This window comes from Sciurus vulgaris, assembly GCF_902686455.1.
Source record: "Sciurus vulgaris genome assembly, chromosome: 17".
In the NCBI taxonomy this organism is placed as follows: domain Eukaryota; kingdom Metazoa; phylum Chordata; class Mammalia; order Rodentia; family Sciuridae; genus Sciurus; species Sciurus vulgaris.
Genome location: NC_136478.1, coordinates 56,602,181 through 56,620,816, shown reverse-complemented (window position 1 = coordinate 56,620,816; position 18,636 = coordinate 56,602,181). Strand labels below are relative to the sequence as shown.

Below are 18,636 nucleotides of genomic sequence, written 5' to 3'. Positions count from 1 at the left end.
CTGGGCCATGTCCTAACCCTGGGGCCTGAAGCCCAGAATAGATCCCAGAGGCCACCCCAAGACAGCCCAGGCTGTGGCCAAGCTCCCCCTTCAAGGGGTCAGTTACACCCCTCAGATCCTGTCCTGGTCCCTGGTGGAGCCTGAAGGGGGTGACTGGATGGTGTTGGGGGCCAAAGAGGGAGAGCACAGGGGGCAGAAGAGCAGAGGTCTAAGCTGGGGAGGTGGCAGGTGGCTCAGAGAGGAGGGGGGAGGGGCAGGTGCAGGAGAGGGGACACACCGAGCAGAGGGGGTGCAGGCCAGGGACAGCGCAGGGAGCTGGGGGCTGGCTCTGGAGAACGCAGGGGGAAGGAGGGCGGGGCAGAGAGAGGAAATGAAAAAGCCGGGGTGAGGAGGGAGCTAGGGGAGGGAGGAGGAGGAGGAGAAGCTGACAGATCAACGCAGAGCGGGAGCAGGGAGGAGAGACCAAGGCTGCCAAGGACGGAGGTTCGGAGGGGCTGAGGAGGCAGAAGAGGAAGGACAGACAGACAAGGAAAGAACTAGAAGAGAGACAGACACAGAGACAGGCAGACAGACCCCAGAGAAGAGAGAGGGGAGAGAAAGGCGGAAGACACAGACGGGCTCGCAAGGGCTGAGGGGTGGACTGGCAGGTCCCGGCTGGACCTTGGTGGGCATTCGAGTGTCCCTGCACCTGCCGCCCTCCGGAGCCCCAGCCTGCTGGCAGACAGCAGCAGGCGATGGCAGATTCCTGCAGGAACCTCACTTACGTTCGGGGCTCCGTAGGGCCAGCCACCAGCACCCTGATGTTCGTGGCGGGCGTGGTGGGCAACGGGCTGGCCTTGGGCATCCTAGGGGCCCGGCGACGGTCACGCCCATCAGCCTTTGCTGTGCTGGTCACAGGGCTGGCGGTGACAGACCTGCTGGGCACGTGCTTCCTGAGCCCAGCCGTGTTTGTGGCCTATGCTCGCAACAGCTCGCTGCTGGGGCTGGCCCAGGGTGGGCCCGTGCTCTGCGACGCCTTCGCCTTCGCCATGACCTTCTTCGGCCTGGCCTCCACGCTCATCCTCTTTGCCATGGCCGTGGAGCGCTGCCTGGCGCTCAGCCACCCCTATCTGTACGCCCAGCTGGATGGGCCACGCTGTGCCCGCCTGGCGCTGCCTGCCATCTATGCCTTCTGCACCCTCTTCTGCGCCCTGCCCCTGCTGGGTCTGGGTCAGCACCAGCAGTACTGCCCGGGCAGCTGGTGCTTCATCCGCCTGCGCTCAGCGGAGCTCGGTGGCTGTGCCTTCTCACTGGCCTATGCCAGCCTTGTGGCCCTGCTGGTGACTGCCATCTTCCTGTGCAATGGCTCTGTCACTCTCAGCCTCTGCCGCATGTACCACCAGCAGAGGCGCCACCAGGGATCGCTGGTCCCCAGCTCACGGGCGCGCGAGGACGAGGTTGACCACCTGATTCTGCTGGCCCTCATGACAGGCATCATGGCTGTGTGCTCCCTGCCTCTCACGGTGAGTCCCCAGGAGCTGCAGTGCAGGGGGAGGGGAGGAGGGCTGTGCCCAGGTCTGTCCTCTGTGCCCATTTCACAGATGGGGAAACTGAGACTCCAGAGAGGTCAAACAGAGGCTTAGTCCCTGGCCAAATGATTCCCGACTTCCCAGAGAAGCCTCTCTTCATTTGCTTCTGGTCCCATGTGACTCCTCCAGTGCCTGTCTCCCTACATCTTCTTTTCCACACCCCCAGGCCCCCAAAGAAAGACACCCCATCCTTCCCTTACCCTGCCATGATAACAGGACTCTTGATTCATGGGCACTTGCTCGGGGCCCTCCCGATGCTGGGTGGCTTAGAGATCACTCCTCAGATAACCTACCCAGAACTTCCACGCCCTCTGCACAAGCCTTTGGCAAGAAACAGCACCCAGGTCCTGTCCTGTCACCGTTGTAACAGATGAGGGGCAGCGTCTCTTGCTCCCAGTCACACAGAGCCAAGTTTCCACCCTGGGCATCCTGATTACTGAGGCTTACCCTCCCACCCCACCCCCCTCTCCTTTCCCCAGCCCAGGCCCCCCACTTCCTTCTCTGCCCTTGAATCTCCCACCCTCCCTGTTTCCCACAAGGCCCCCCAGCCTCCCCCACAGAAGTAGCACTAGGGTCTGACACCTGCTCACCTCACCTGTATTCTGAACCTCGGTTTCTCTTTCTGTAGAATGCAAGGGTCTGGGCTGGGTTTGGGGCTATGATGCCTCCGATGAATGCATCCAGAGAGCCGCAGCTGGCCTGCAGCTTAGGGAGCCCCAGACCTCAGTCCAGCCCCCGCCCCCGGCCTCCCAGCTGCCTAGGGCGAGGGGACCCTCATTTCTGCCCCAGTCTCTCCCTCTGGCCCTGGCTGTGTCCTGGGGGCTTTCCCTCCCTCGCTCCGGGGTGCATTAGCCACCGGGTTTTCATCCCGTCCTCCCCCACCTCTGCCGCGCGCCCTCAGCCCTGCTGGAGAGCGAGGGGGAGGGGGAGGGGGAGGGGCGGAGGAGCCGCCTCCCTGACGCCCTCCCTGCCCTCAGGTCCGAGGCTTCACGCAGGCCGTCGCCCCGGACAGCAGCGAGATGGGGGACCTCCTCGCCTTCCGCTTCAATGCGTTCAACCCCATCCTGGACCCCTGGGTCTTCATTCTGTTCCGCAAGGCTGTGTTCCAGCGACTCAGACTCTGGTTTTGCTGCCTGTGCTCCCCGCCTGCCCGCGGCGACTCGCAGACACCCCTCTCCCGGCCCACCTCGGGAAGGGGGGACCCCCGGGGCCCCGCTGCCGCCCTCCAGGGGACGGAGGGGAGCTGGGTGCCTCTCTCGGCCTGGGGCGAGGGCCAGGGAGCGCCCTTGCCACCTGCGCCCCAGTCCAGCGGCAACGCCTTGGGAACGCCGTCCAAAGCAGAGGCGACAGTCGCCTGCTCCCTCTGCTGACATCCAAGCAGGCCCTGTCATCTCCTGCCCTGTGTTCCCGGGGCAGGAACCAGAAAACCAGGCATGGGGTGGACGCTGCCGATGTCAGAACCTTCGGCTGTCCACTGCTCAGCCTCCTGCTTCAGGGTGGCCACCTCGGGCTCTGGGAGGAGACGGGATGGAGGGGACGTTTATCCTGGAGCACAAAAAGAAACGGCTTTCTCAAAATAACCAGTGGCCTCGCTGCCCGCTCTGGCCCTGCTGCCCATCCATCTCACTGTCTAAATATTTAGAAGGTGGAAAAGTTCCCAGCGGCTTCTGTGCACTCAGGTCTGCTGGGTTAGGGTTTCCACGCCCATACTCATCCGTTAAGGGGCCCTGGCTGCCCATTCCAGGTCCCCAGGGGGACGTCCTGCCCTCTCCCAAGCCACTCCAAGAACCACCCCCAATCTGTCCCTGGGAGCCAGGGATTCTCAGAAAACTTCCTGTTTCCCCTGCCTCCCAGCCCCCATCAGATTTGGGGGCCCTGAACCCCAAGGGTAGGTAGGAAGAAGGCGAGGCTGCGGGAGACTGCGCTGGACTTGAGCCTGGTGCAGAAAGGGCCTGAGAAACCCCGCGTAGCCTTGGTGGGCTGTGCCATGGGATCGCAGGGAGAGCTTGCCCGGGAGAAAGACGGAGAAGCTGGTGGCTGAAGGGGTGGGAGCTGGGGGTCCCAGGAGCCTCCCAAGACTGCGGACCCAGGTCCTGTGCCTGCCCCGCTTGCTCCTGTCCCCCCTTGCTCCCTGCCTGAACAAACTGCTGCCTCCTTACAGAGCCCGGCCTCATCCCTCTCTCCTTGGGGCCTTCGCAAAAATCCCCTTCGTTGTTTCATTCATTCAACAAATGTTCAGCAGGCACTGACTCTAAAGGATGTAGGGACACAAGTCCCTGTCCTGCCCCCGACTCTGCTGGGGTGACTTCCAGCCTTCCCCACCTTCTCATGGCCACTCCTTGGCCCCAGAGAGGTCAGAAATCCAGGGTGCTGGGGAATGAGTGTGAAAGGAAGTGAGCTGGCATGTGGAGTGGGGGAGGGTGAAGGGGAAGCTCCCCACCTCCCACCCCACAGCCGGACAGCCCCAGAGCCACTTTCTCAGTCATGCCTGCCTGGCTGAAACAGCAAGCCTGCACCTGGGGAAGGTTGCACCCCGGAAGCACGGCCTCCTATGAAGACAGCAGCAGCCATGGTGGAGCGAGAGCCCCCTCCATGCTGGCACACCCCGTCCCTCCACCCACCCAGTAGCCTATTGGCAGAGCCTTGCTAGAGAGGCTGGAATCAAGGTTCAGAGGGGGCAATCACCTTTCCTGGGGTCACACAGTGAGGAGAAAGTAGAGCTGGCCTGTAGAGTAGCCTGTTTGTCCACCCCCAGAGCCCAACTTGGTGACCAGAGCAACATCTTCCCTCTGTCCCTCGGTTCCCTTTCAATCATAATCTGGTTCTCAGTTTACAGGGTTGCTCTGAGGATCAAGTGATTCCCTCTGAAAGTGGCTACAGGGAATAATGTGCTCAGTGGGCGTTTCTATTATTGCTGCTGCTGTTCCCCGGTCCCCGGGCAAACGCGACCTGAAAACGAAGCAAGACTTGGTGCCTTTGCTTGAACTTTTATTTATTTATGTTTTTAGTCACTGTGCTTCAAATCACATTCAGGAAGAACAAGGGGTGTCTGGGAGAGGTAAAAATGGACCCAGTTAGCAGGGTGTGGGGGTGCACGCATGTAATCCCAGCTGCTCAGGAGGCTGAGGCAGGAGGATTGCAGATTCAAAGTCAGCCTCAGCAGCTAAGCAAGGCTATAGGCAACCTAGGGAGAACTTGTCTCAAAATTAAAAAAAAAAAAAAAAAAAAAAAAGGAAAGGGTTGGGGATGTGGCTCAGTTGTTAGGAGCCCCAGAGTTCAATCCCTGGTACAAACCAAACACAAACAGAAGAAAAAAACTCCAGATCAGGGTGACCAGTTAATGGGTCTTGGGTTTTCTTTCAGTGTGGTGAAAGTTCTGGAGCTAGAAGGCGATGACCTTGCTGACAGTGTGGTCATACCAGACCCCACTGCGTTTGTGACTGGATGTGTATTGTAAATGACTGAATTGGTCAACTTTTATGTTATGGGTACCTGAACAGAATAAAAAGTGTAATACTGAAAAAGTGTGAGTGAGTGTTTAGAACTTTTCTAACAGTCTTGACCAAGTACTGGTATACTGGTTGAAATTAACGATAAAGAGTTCACTTGTAAAAAGACAAAAAAGTAGCTCAGGAAACATCAGAATGGGTCCTTTCTTTGTCACCAAATGTGGCCTGGCCTCAGCAGGAAGTCACGCCATCACCCCCAGAACACAGTGAAGCAGGGATGGGGGCGCAGCTGGCCTCCTCTGCATCACCCTGAAGGTGTAGCCCCTGTAGGGGCTGCGAAGGGCCTGGCATTTGATCCTGTCATTCCCATCTTTGGGATGAGGCTCAGGACCAGGAGAGGTGAAGGTGGAGGCTGGCTTTCTGCTGGGGATTCCCCACTGGACCCAGAGCCCCTCTGTTTACTCTAGACCCCCAAACCCTCTGTCCCAGATGTTAGCAGCTTTCGGACTCCTGCCTGTTCACCCGCAGCCCCTCCGGGTGAGTTGGAAATTCTGGCTGCTGTCCTGACCCCGGAACACCCAGGTTCAGCTTCTCCATCCACGACTCCAGCGCTGTCTGAGCCCTCCCTCCCCTGCCTGCAGGAGCTCCACAGAAGCTTGCTGTCTGGAGGCCATGGCCCAACGCCACCCACTGCTGCGGTTTACCCCAAAGGCCATGACCTTTCAGACCTCCTTATCTTGCTAATCAAACTCGCTTCTGGAACAATTGTTGCTTTCTTTTTCCTTTTCTTTTTGTTTGGTACTGGAGTCCTGGGGATTGAGCCCAGGGGTGCTCTACCACTGACCTACATCTCCAGTCTTTTTTGCACTTTATTTTGAGACAAAGTCTTGCTGCGTTGCCCAGGCTGGCCTCGAACTTGTGATCCTCCTGCCCCAGGCTCCCCAGTTGCTAGGACTGTCAGTGTGCACCACCATGCCTGGTCAAGGAACAAATGTTTTCCTCCACCCAGTGCCCTTGCCCCTCAAGATCCCTCCACCTTGAAGTCACAGCACCTGAGAGGGTGGGGTCAGCAAGTGACATGTCAAGTATGGTCTGTCTCTCTCAAGGAGACTTTATTCATTTTAAAATTTCTTTCTTTGTTTCTGTTTTCCTAGCACCAGGCTGACCCACAGATGGGACTTAAACATACACCCGGCGGTTGGACCCGGGAGTTACAGCTCTCTGGGGCCTTCTGTCATCATGGCCCCCCCTGCTGGTCACACTGGGAGTGACACTTAGGAGTGGCCCTAGAGCTGCACTAGCTGCAGTCACCCTCCACTGGCTGGGTACCACCTGCTGGCCCCATGTCTGGCTGGGTACCCCTGCTGGCCCCATGTCAGGCTTGGAGCTGGTCTAGCAAGTCTGCAAGGCCAAACTGGAGATGATTCCCAGGCAGGCATCTCTCTGCTTAGGGCTGGAGACACTTGCCCTGGCTGCTTGCCCCGCGGCCATTAGAGCCCAGAGCTATTGGTGTGTCTTTGATTAATAAAGAATGGAGAAGGGAAGTCATGATTATTTAATAACACAGCCTGTCTGGGAGTAAACGTCTTCCGAAACCCAGGGCCCGAGGGGAGCAGAGTGTAGGTGGATGTGAGTGAGCAAGCCGGGATTCCCAGACCCAGCTCAGAGCTTCCCAAGAAGCGGGGTGTGGTGTGGGTCCCCGGCCCTGCTCTGAGCCTTTCCTGTCAGAGCTGCTTCTGTTTCTGGGCTCAAGCAGGCACAGTGTCCGTAGGTGCCAAGTCTCAGTAGGGATCCCCTGGCCCTGCTGAGAAGTAAATGACAAGATGTCAGTCCACTAAGGTGGGGATTTTATGATCCTCCTTTTAAGGTTCTTTTGCAGACTGATAAACTGAGACCCAGAGATGTCAAGTGACCACTCCTGGATTACCAAGTAGGAAGTGGACGAGGTGGCCCCTGAGGTTGTGAGGAAAGAGACCCACCCCTGGGAGTGGTCAAACTGGACTTGGAGCCCTCTTCTCTGGGACCACCCAAACCTGTGTAACTCTTCACTACTGGACAGAATTTCCCACAGGCAGCTTGGTTGCTACCAAGGCAGCTCCGTCTCAGACCCCACTGGTGACACAGACTCAGCCCAGCGCCTGCTGGCTCTGTCTGTGACCTGGGCCTGCCTGAAGTATTTTATTTTGTTTTTGGTACTGGGGAGTGAATCCAGGGGTGCTTTACTATTGAGCCACATCCCTGTTTTTTTTTTTTTTTTGAGACAGGGTCTCACAAAGTTAGCAAGACTGATCTCAAACTTGTGATTCTCCTGCCTCAGCCTCTGGAGTTGCAGGTTACAGGTGTATACCCCCACGCCCAGGAGCCAGTGGCTGTTTTGTTTTGTTCTATTTTAGACTACTACTGAGCTTAAAGCCCAGCAGTTGAGAGCTTGGATCTGGTTTGAATTCCAGTTCTGCCACTTTCTGCTTTATAACTCTGAGGGGTGACTTTCCTCCTCTGCGCCTGTTTCCTAGTCGGCATGAGGAGGCTGATGGCACCCACCCAAGAGGGCTGCTGTAGGTCTCACTGAGGTCATAGAGGCAGGGCTTAGGAGATGGTCTATGAAGTAGGAAGGAGACAACAAATAATTGCTGAGACTTGGTGAGTTCATCAAGCCCCCACTAACCCACAGCCGGCTGCAGGAGGATCTGCCACACACCCGTGGGCAGGGCAGGAGACCTCAGGGGTCGGGCCCCAGGCCCCCAGTTATTACCACTGCCTACTACACCACACCATACCATGTGGCAGGAAAAGGGGCATAGAAACAGGGTTCTGGAGAAATGGCTGCTATTCCCAACTTGTCCACCCAGTGCTGCACTGACAACTGGACACACTGGGGGAAGCCAGCAGATGCCCAATCTGTCACAGGAAGGTGCCTGAGGCAGGGCCTGCCTGATGCCTTCTGGCCTGGCCAGTCTTCTCCATCCCTCCAAGGTCAGGTTAAGATGTGTGGAAGAGGAAGCTCCCATTCCACCAGCCCAAGGAGTGAGACCTCTTTTGCTAACCCTGCAGCCCCAGGTCCCTGAGGGAGAAGCTGTGGGGTTTGCAGTCGGGAACATTGGGAAGGCCCTGGAGGAGCAGGTACATCCCTCTAGTGCAGCCCAATGGCCTGGGAGGCCTTGGTTCTCCAAGTCCCTGGTTAACACAGGAAGGAAGCAAGCTTTGGAAGTTTGCTATTACTTGGAGCTTCTTGTTTCAGATCTCTGACCTAAGTCCACACCCTCCTGTGCACTCAGGACCAGCCTGTTCTCAACTCTGCAGACCCCTTTCAGCCTGCCCAGTAGACAGGCAGGGAAGGCCATCCCCACCCCGCAGTACCTGAGGCCCCCCTCCACAGGACTTGCCTCATTTCTCAGCCTCGCTGCGTCTCAGTTCCTCCACGTGTCTGGCTCCTCCTGCCTCAGGTTTCCACATACGCTGTTCCCTCTGGCTGCAACACCCTTCCTCCCCTGGTTAGCCACCTGCTTGACTTCTGGACTTCAGCTCAGCCTGCCACCTGACTGCTGCAACTCTTTGGAAGCTTGTGGCACCATGGACCTGTCTTGAAGCTGCCTTGGTTCTCCTCTCGCTCCACCCGCAGGCCCATGCGTGCACCTGTGAGTGCCTAGCCAACCCTGTGCAGCAGGAGCACCCCGCCCTCAACTACGTCGCAGTCAGGCTAGGGTCCAGACTTGGCTGCCCTGGGGACACCAGGGAAAGGCTCTTCAGTGGCAGGGTTGAGTCCCTGTGGGGCAGACCCAGACAGACAGGAGGGAAGAGCCGAGTCAGGTAGTCACTGTATTTTATTGGAAAACATTGATATATATTTTTCTTCACAGCTTGAACTGAACACAATATTGCCCGGTTTAAAAAAAACAAAAACAAAACATTCCGAAAATGTCCACAGCCTCACGCCTACCTGCCCTTGCCCTCAGCTCTTGGCTGGGTCTCCCGCTATGCCCCGTCCCTCCCTCCCTCCCTCGGAGGCTGGTGCCAGAGGGCAGAGAAGAGTCTCAAAGCTGGGCAGGTCCCAGGAAAAGCCACCTGATCAACCTGGGGTGGGGGAGCCAGATGAAAAGAACAGAAAAAGGAAAAGAACTCAGACTGAACTGCCCACGTTGACTGACTTGTCCCAGAGGCGAGAGTCAGAAGCCAGGGCGCGGATCATGCTCTCCGCTGGGAAGCGCGGGGCAGGCAGGGGCGAGGGCAGAGGCTGAGGCAGCGCGGAGTGAGAAGCAGCGCCAAGTCACCACGGAGGAGCAGGAGCAGGAGGTGCCGGCCGAGCAGGAGGCAGAGGCTGCCCTTGCTGCGAGCTCTGCGCAGTGGGCAACTGGGTTGTCTTATTGCAGGTTTGTTCTTGTGAGAGCGTGGTGGGGCTCATTTGCCCTCTCCCCACCCTTCAGCTGGCCCGGCATGGTTTGGGGCAAAATGAAGATTTTTAAGGAGCATAAAAGGAAAAAAAAAAAAAAAAAAAAAAAAAAAAAGGAAAACCAGCACATTACAAAGCGACCATCCCCACATCCATTCCTAGACGGGCCCTCAGGGCGGGTGCGCCAAGGGGGGGGGGAGCGGCATGGGATGTTAGCACCAGGTATGTACAGAACAGCTTGAGATCACTGGGGGAACACGGGCTCGTGCAATCTGCAGAGTGGCCAAATGAACAGTCCCCTACCCAGCCCAACCATGAAAACCAATCAAATGGTTTTGGAACAGCAGCCAGCAGGACCTGAGTGCCGTCCACTGTCTATCTCCTTCCGAGTAGGCCCCCTTGGGTATAAGCACGCCAGCTTCCAAGCTCCCTGCCCCCCTCCTGGGCCACATCCAGTCAACGCCATAGTTCCTGGATCCCCCCTCAGTCCTAGAGAGTCTCTCCTGGCATCCCTGCCCCACAGGCTGCTGGGATTTGCACATGGAATCACAGGGCTGGTTGCATGCAATGGCAAAGGGCATGCTCTTCTGCCGGGGTGAGGGCCTCACTGCCCTCCCCAGCAGGTCCGGGACAGGGCTGACAGCCACCCCAGCACCCAAAATAAGAGGACAACGAAAGGAAACAAACGGCAACAGAGGAGAGCCACCCGGGCTGGAGGAGGAGGGCAGAGGCTCCCTCAAGGGGCTTGGGGTTCATCTTATGAATGCATCAGGCCTGGAAGATGTGAACGGAAGGGGGAGGGCCAAAGGAAGCGATGAGGGACGTGGAGGGAAGGACTCAGGAGGAAGGAGAAAGAGCAATCATGCAGCGTGGGACAAATCTTTTGTTGCTTTATCAGATTCTCAGTCAATCAATTGGTGTTTGCTAGAACCGGGGTAGGCAGGGGAGTGTTGAAGAGAGAAGAGCGCGCGCGAGAAGAGAGAGATCAGGAGAACGGGCATCGCCAGCTGCCCGGGCCTTCATTTCGCAGTCATCATCTGTACAAACTCTGCGAACACAAAGGGAGAAGGCCGGTGAGCAGGGCTAAGATTGAGCGGTCCTCCCCGCACAGGGACCCCGGCGGGCCTGGCTCACCTTCATAATTGACCTGGCCATCTCCGTCGATGTCAGCCTCTCTGATCATCTCATCCACTTCCTCATCGGTCAGCTTCTCCCCCAGGTTCGTCATTACGTGACGTAGCTCTGCGGCACTGATGTAGCCATTCCCATCCTGGGATTGAGGACAATGGCTTCCACTCAGTTTCCCCAGTGGGAGAGTGGCAGCAGGCAGGGACTGTCATTACCCTTGCAGGGCAGCAGAGTGAAGGGGGCTGTCTGAGAGTGCAGAGCAGGTGGGCAGGGGGCTGGTGCTGGGACCCAGGTTTCCAGGGCGTAGTGGCTCGGTGACTCTGGGTTTGCTCTGACCACCGGAAGCTCTGGCCTCAGACCTGCCCTGGGAAAGTACTGCTTACCTTGTCAAAGACGCGAAAGGCCTCTCGGATCTCCTCCTCACTGTCTGTATCCTTCATTTTTCTGGCCATCATGGTCAGAAACTCCGGGAAGTCAATGGTCCCGTTTCCTGGAAAGGAGGGAGGAGATTATGCCCTTGACCTTGACCCTAGAAGATGATCCTAGAGCTCTGGTGGAGGGGCTGCCTACCCACTCCCTGGGACCTCACCATCTGCGTCCACCTCATTGATCATGTCCTGTAGCTCTGCTTCAGTGGGGTTCTGTCCCAGGGATCTCATCACTGTCCCCAACTCCTTGGTGGTAATAGTGCCATCTCCATCCTTGTCGAAGAGGGAGAAGGCCTCCTTGAACTCTGGGGGAAAAAAGGGAATGAGGGGGTCAAGAGGCCACCGGGACTCCCTCCCTCGAGGAAGGCCAAGGGAGTTGGCCCCGCCTACAGAACAGAGCCAGACTGCAAGTTCAGGCCAGCCTCTGTCCTCAGGGCCAGGCCCTTGTTTCCTTCATTTGACGGTTACTGAACCTCCACTGCAGGCAATGTCTTCAGCCACTCTAGCTCAGTGAGGACTGGGGATGACAGGCTGACAGCTATCCTTAGAGAATTTTCCATTTCTTTTTGGTCCCTGGCTTTGGCCTCACCCTCAAATGATGAAATGGACCAAAGTCATGGAGTGGATGAGTGCCAAGAGAATTCATCTGAAGTATGCTAGCCAAGGTCAACTGCAGGGAAGGGGAGGGAAGGGGAGGGAAGGGGAGGGAAGGGGAGGGGAGGCTGGAATGCCTTTGGCTAGCCTGAAGAGGAAATGCAGGCACCGAATTCCTCCTGACAGGCACTGCCAGCCCGTCCTCTGCTGTGGGTGCTACCCACTTCCAGAGGAGGAGCTGAGCCTGCGGGGGTGGTGACGCGTGGGGGTGGCCGGCAGCAGAGCATGGCTGACGGACGGTGCGTGGGGTGGAGATGGGAGGCGAGGGGATGGCTGCCAAGCTAGGAGGATGAGCAGTGAGTGGTGCTGAGTGGGAAGGCCACAGCTGGGGACGCATCAGGAGTGGGGAGATGCTGTCTGCTGAGCAGGGAGGGAAGCACGTGGCTCTGCCCTCCCACTGGGCCCATTTTGGCACCTGGTGCTCTCCTACCCCAAACCCTCAGAGAACAGATGCCTGGCAGCCTATTCCCAGAGGGTGTAGGCTGGGGTGAGGTGGTGGACAGTGTGTTAATGGGGAAAGGGTAAAAAGAGGAGTGTGTAATTGTGTGGCAGGAGAGTAGAAAGTTGGGGTGTGGGTGACAGGTGGGGTGGGTGGACACACACAACTGGGCAGCTGTGATCTCGAGCCTCTGAACTCCGGGGAAATGGTCCAAGTCTCCTAGGGGATGCTGTCATCTCCCTGTGCCAAGGCCTTGCTGCTGGGAGGCAGGCAGCAGGGACTGGGTCATGTGGGCCCCCTGGGCTCATGATCAGTAAACAGCAAGGCAGTTCTCTGGCTTTTCTCACAGGGTCTCCACCTGCTCAGGGACAAAGTTACAAAGCTGAAAGCGTGATTGTGTACTGGGGGCAGTGGAAGAGGAGAGAGGGGTGTCCATTCCTGCTTCCTCCTGCTTTAGAGGCTGGGCTTTTGGTCCTTGGCACATAGTCAGGAGATCCTGACAGCAAAGCTGGGGTGTGGGCAGCTGGCAGGGCCAGGGGCCAGCTCTCTGAAACTTCTCTTCTACTTGTGCCAGTCCCTGGCTAGGGCAATGAAGCAAGAATTGGTCTCTGAGATCCCCAGGCAGCTCAATCAGGGGATGGGATAAACACATTCAATCCCATAATAGTTCCTATAGATGACCTTCCTGGTTTTATTTATTTTTTTTTTGGGGGGGGGGGCTGTAAAAATGAATTAGCTAGGCTCCAGGAATTTCTCTTAGCTTACTCGGAGACATGTGATTGTTTCTTTGTTCACTGTTTAGCTAGCAAAAATTTATAGAGCACCTACTACGTTCCAGGCACTGAGGATATAGCAGGGACCAGTAAGTCCTGAACACAAGGAACTTGCTTCTAGTGACAGATGATATACCGGGTAAAGACAGGAGAAAATAACTGCAGACAGCAAGAAAGGCCATGAGGGATGTAAAGAATGAAGTGTACAGAGTGAAGGGAGCATGCTGGTGTGGGTTAGGAGGTCAGGGAAGGCCTTTCCAAGGCGACGTGTGAGATGAAACCTGAAAGAGGAAGAGCTGCATTTCTGGCAGAGGAAAAAGTGCAAGCACGTGCAAAAGAAGTGCAAAGCCAGGCAAGCACAGAGGTGGGCGTGAAGAGCCATCTCCTGGGCAGCTCCCAAAGTGGGACAAGAGCTCCACAGGCCTGCAAGGAAGCAAGGAGCTCACCTTCTTCTACTTCTTCTTTTTTTTAAAATTTGGTACCAGGGATTGAACGCAGGGGCACTCAACCACTGAGCCACATCCCCAGCACTTTCAGCCCTTCTGTGTATTTTATTTAGAGACAGAGTCTCACTGTATTTCTTAGGGCCTTGCTAAGTTGCTGAGGCTGGCTTTGAACTTGCAATCCACCTGCCTCAGTCTCTTGAGTCGCTGGGATTACAGGTGTGTGACACCGTGACTGGCAAGGAGCTCTAAGCCCACCTGGCTGGAGCTGAAGGAGAGAGCAGGACTCATCCTGCAGCCACTGATATCAAGGCTCCAAATAACCAGCAGCCAGGAGGAGCATAGTCTTTGCTGCCTGGTGAAGATGTGTATCAGGACAGTGGCAGTGGCATATGGGGCGCTAGGTATGCTCTTATGTACATTTATCAACATTCCAGCACAAGGCAGAGAATGAGGGCACACATGTTCATCAGATGTTAGTCCTCGAGGAGGTGAGATTTGACTGGGGATACAGAAGCTTTCCTGAGGAAGCATGAAGGGGAACCGGGTCAAGAGACTCACCTGCAATCTGCTCCTCAGTCAGCTGGTCAGCCTGGAAAAACAGGAAGGAAAGTCAGTCACTGGGCCAGACAGTCCCACTCAGCCAGGCCCCTCCTTCAAAGCCAGTTCCCTGAGGCATTCCTACTGGGCAAGTGTATGCAAATCAGGGTCTGAGGCAGAACTGGGTCTGGGATAAAGCCTGGAGACTCCTAAGCTGGGTACCAGGGTACTCTGGAAACCCATCCTGCCTGGTGCTCCCATGGGTAGGGAGAAAAGCCTGCTCCAGCCCCGAATAGGCCACACTGGCATGAATAGGCCACACTGGCATGGCGTACGCACAGGTTCACTTGCTATCCAGCCCAGAGGCTGTGTGAAGGGTGTGGTTGCCCTAGAGGCTAACAAGCAGCTCTAGAAGGCTCCAAACTAAAACAGGCCAGCCCTCGGATAGGGCAGAGGAAAGATGTCTGAGGCTATCTTTGCTAGTTTCTGTGTCACCTATTTGGAAGTGCTAGGTCCAGGCAGGGTGGACTCCAGAAGCAAAAATTCTCTTAATTGGTTCCTTTGAGTTACTCTGGTGCCGGAAGCATCCCTGGTCAGGCTGGAGGTGGTTGCTCCACCCCCTTGAGCACAGGGTAGGTGCAGGGCACCATTCTGTTCTGTTTCTTTGGGGCAGAAGAGACGAATGTCAGTGAAGGGACTGCAGCAGGCAGCAGCAAAGGACTGAAGTCTGGCTTCAATGCTGCAGTTTTTAACCCGTTCCAGCCTGAACCACTCTGCAACCTGGAGTCACAGCAGGCAGCCCGTGCTACACGAGGGGCTTGAGAAGACACAGGGAGTGGTTTCTCCTGCACTGGTGTGCTGGGAATCCAGGTAGAGAGAGCCTGGGGAAGCAGCAGGAAGGGCTGAATCTCAGTATCAAGACAGGTAGCTAAAGACAAATTTCCCCTGCTTTTTGTAAATGCTGCCGAGAGGCCCCACCATCCCTGGATTGCTGCAGGTCCAGATGACTGCTCCCCTTTATTTCCTTACTTTCCCAATTAGGGGAAAGGGCCCCAAGTCTGCAGTAGGATTCTAGCCTGGAGTTTGAAAGCTCCAAAAAGTGAAGTAACTATTGTGTGGATTTACATTATTCTGCATAGAGGCGCCAGAAACAAACCACTGCCTGCCTCCACTGCCATCCTAGTCTTTTAAAAAATATACACATACATAAACACATATAAGTATATTTAAAAAATATATAAAATACATGTTGTTTAATCTAAGGATAGAGGAACTTAAGACTAAGCTCCAGCTAGGCAGAATGGAGGGGATATCAAAGTGAGGATGACAGAGAGGGGAGATGACTGAGAAATGGGGAAGGAAGGTACAGAAGAAAAAACACCACCCATGCACATTCTGGAAAAGTCCAAAGTCTAAAGGGAAGGTTGGAAGGCCAAAGGGGGATTCTTTTGCATGGCTGTCAAAATGACTCAGGGTTGTGGGCTCCTCAATACCAACCCAGCAGCCTGAGGCCCACCAGCCCCCTGGTCTGTCTGCCTCCCTGGTTCTTACAGGTCAAGAAGCCCAGGGCTCATCCCCTGGGTCCGGACACCCAAGGAAGCTGCTGGTGGTGGGGGTGGCTGAGGAGAGGGGTGAGAAGAGAGGATGGGCTTCTGGTTACCAGGCCAGGCAATACTGGGGGAGGGGGAGAGGAAGAACAGAGAGAAGCTGCCCTTCCATCTGCTTTTCATTCTCTTTCCCTGGCCTAGAATGGAAAAAGTGAGCCCAGTCAGGGACCTTCCCACCCACTGCACAGCCTGCTCTATGAGAAGCCCAGCTCCTGCCACCTTTGGGCAGCACTGTGAGGAGCTGAGAAAGGCTGCAGAAAGCCCAAGAGTGGCTCCGAAGGATGGGGTCTGCCATTCCCCACCAAAGAGCTGGCAGAGGCAGATGAGGCACTGTTACCCTGTTGTTCCTGGGTTGCTGCAAATAGGCGTGGCTCTCCATGGAGGCCTGTCACACACTCTTCCTTCAGGTTAGGAGCCATCTCCCCTGTTTGGTCAAGGAAAGCTCCCAGCTACAGACCTCAACCTTTGCTGTCCAGAAAACTGGTCACCTGAGAAGTGATCACTGACCCAGGGCTTCTTCCCTTTCTGGACCAGAAGACTGTAAGCTTTCACCAAAAACTGTCTCCAAAAAAACCCAGCTGGTCTCCTGCTTTCTTATCCCTCATCTTAGGCTGAACATGGAAAAAAAAAAAAAAAAAAAAAAAAAAAAATGAAAAACAAAAAAAAAAAAGAAAAAAAAAAACTTGGGGTGGGGGGAGGGCAAAGCAGCTCTGCCTTGTCCCAGCCCCCAGCCACTGCCAGAGAACAGTGTTAGATGAGATCAGAAACCAAGGCCAGGGCCCCTCACCCCGGCCAAGGAGGAGCCATAGAGCTCAGGCCAAAGTCCAAGGCCAGTTAACAGTGACTTGTCCCACCCTTACCTTGCTGATTACAAATGGAAAGAGAAACTGGTCAGGGCCAAAGCTTGGGCACCTCCTTTGGATGTGGGGGGCCTGCTGGCACCTGCCAGAGCTGCAGGACCCCTTTAGCAAGGTTCTGCTGGGGGAAAATGGGGCAGCGGCAAGAGGAGCCATCAGGTCTGTGTCAGCAAGTATGAGATCTGATACACGGCAGCGGCTGCCTGTTCTCCCCAGCCTTGCCAGGGAGGATGGCTGCACACGGTTCCCAGGCTGCGACTGGGGGGGGGGGGTGTGCTGTGGGTGTTGTGGGTGTAGGGAGTAGGGAAGAACTAGACTGCTGGTTTTCTCTCAAAGCCTTCGCTGTGCGAATTGGCAGCAGCACAGTGAAGGCCCTGAAAGGAACAAGTGGCCCTCAAGCCGATGCAGGGGTCTGCTGGAGGTCCAGCTCCGTGGCCCCAGCCTGAGGGCACAGGAGTAGGCATCCAATTGTCACTGACGCCACGCTGTACTGTACTGCACTGTCATTTGGCACCAGTGAGGAGATGCAGAAGGGTGCATGGAGCTGGAGATCGGAGAATGCCAGCACCCTGTTTGGAAAAGGCAGCTCTCTTGGCCTGAAAGGGTCAGCGAGTGCGGTGAGGCTTCTAGGCTTAAACAAGCGGTTTCATTTGTGGCACCCCCAAACTTTGATCCCCCACCCCCATTTCATGCAGCTTCAATGCGCAATAGGAGCCTGAACAGCTCCATCCACCTGCTCCCACTGCCCTAGTGCCTTTCACCCAGTCCCATTCTTCCCCAGAGAAGGGGACTGCACAGCCATTCCCTCAAGCCCCACAGCCCACTCCCCACGTAGACTGGACAGTCCTGGTCCTGGACTTTCCCTGGAGATTGGCAGGGAGCTACCCACACCCACCTCCAAACCTAGGCCCACCTTGGTTGCCATTCATTTTCTCCTTCAACCCCCCGCCCAGTCCCCCCTCAGCCTCATTATCTCCCACCACCCCAAAGTCCTCTCCCATCCTTCACCTTGGAAACCCATCTTTTCATGGACCCAAATACAACAATCCTCCCCAACACCACCTCCCCCCGCCAAAAAAAATCTTAGTTCAACAGTCTTAACCCACTAGTTATCTCAGAATCTTTTCCAGGTACCCTGCAAAGCAACCACAAGGGCCCCTGTTTCCCCAGTACTGGCAAGCACTGGTCTCACCACCCCCTTCAACCACCTCCACCACGGGCTCCTTCTCAGTCTCCGTCGGCTTCAAGAGCATCTTTTAATCTCCAAAGCCACCCACCCCCCAGATCTTCCTCACCTAAGCTTGTACCTCTCCCTCTTCCTCAACTGCAATGATGGTCCTTGGAGACCCCTCCCCTCAGGGGCCTAATGTGCAGAAGTCACCCCCACCCCGATGCCTAGAAGCCCAGTGGCCACCCCTCCCACCACGTCCAGCTACCCACGGCCACCCTCTAGGTGCAGCCCGGCAGCCTGGCCACCTTCCATTCCCTCTTCCCTACATCCTCTTAGGACCCAAGCTTTCATCGGGGACCAAAGAGCCCCCTCCCCGGCCAGCGTTTCTTGTGTCCTCCTCCTGGGGATTCGTACACCCCCATTCTGAGGCCAAATGCCCCATCTTGGATCTAAAACTCCTTTCGGGGTCCAAATGCTCCATCTTGGGTTGAAATGCCCCCACTGAGGCTCAGATGCCCATTTGGGGATCTCAACACATCTGGAGATAAGTCGCTTTTGGAAACCCCAAACCCACCTTTGGGGATTCAAACGTTCGGTTCTGGGTTCAAATGCCCCCGAGAGGGCGGCCCAGAGGCTCCCTCCGGCGCCCGGATGCCCCCACTCCGGGTTCACTCGCCCTCTCAGGGGTCTGCCCCGCCGCGCCCACAACCTCGGCGGCCCCTCAGCCCCACTCACCATGGCGAGGCCCGGGGTGTCCGGAACGCGGGGATCGAGGTTGCTCTGGCGGCGGCAGCAGCTGCAGCAGCTCGAGCTCCGCCGCGCGTCCGCGCCTCCACACTCACTGCCCGCAGCGCGCGCCGCCGCCGCCGCCGCCCGCCCCAACGGTCCCTCAACGGCCGCCGCGCGCGCCCCGCCTCGCCCGGCCCTGCCCCGCCCGCCCCGCGCGCCGCCGCACTGCGGCTCCCACGGATCCCTCCGCGCCCCGCTCCGCACTGATGGGTCCTCGGATCGCTAGTCCCCACCCCGAACGGGGCTTGGATTTGACGCCGGGCGCGCGCGCGCGCCCCCGCCGTAGGACTACTTTCTGTCACTGCAAGCCCCGCCTCCTGCGTCCACTCTACTTTCCTCACTGGCGGAGGGGTACCATTTGAAAGAAAGTGACGTGTTCCTCTGTGAGCCGCATTGCTATTGG

At 56.7% G+C, this 18,636-nt stretch overlaps 2 protein-coding genes across 2 annotated transcripts; one reads left to right on the top strand and one right to left on the bottom strand.

The window, feature by feature from the left end:
* The first annotated feature begins 418 nt into the window (after window positions 1-418).
* PTGIR (prostaglandin I2 receptor) lies at window positions 419-5,065 on the top strand. The gene is made up of 2 exons (XM_079117131.1): window positions 419-1,502; window positions 2,546-5,065. The coding sequence occupies exons 1-2, from the start codon at window positions 735-737 to the stop codon at window positions 2,936-2,938; spliced, it is 1,161 nt and encodes a 386-aa protein (XP_078973257.1). The 5' UTR covers window positions 419-734; the 3' UTR covers window positions 2,939-5,065.
* A 3,755-nt stretch (window positions 5,066-8,820) lies between these two features.
* Window positions 8,821-18,345, bottom strand: CALM3 (calmodulin 3). Its single transcript, XM_079117969.1, has 6 exons — window positions 18,180-18,345; window positions 13,831-13,861; window positions 11,122-11,265; window positions 10,916-11,022; window positions 10,539-10,674; window positions 8,821-10,452 (listed from the first exon to the last, which is right to left on the bottom strand). The coding sequence occupies exons 1-6, from the start codon at window positions 18,180-18,182 to the stop codon at window positions 10,424-10,426; spliced, it is 450 nt and encodes a 149-aa protein (XP_078974095.1). The 5' UTR covers window positions 18,183-18,345; the 3' UTR covers window positions 8,821-10,423.
* Between the last annotated feature and the right edge of the window lie 291 nt (window positions 18,346-18,636).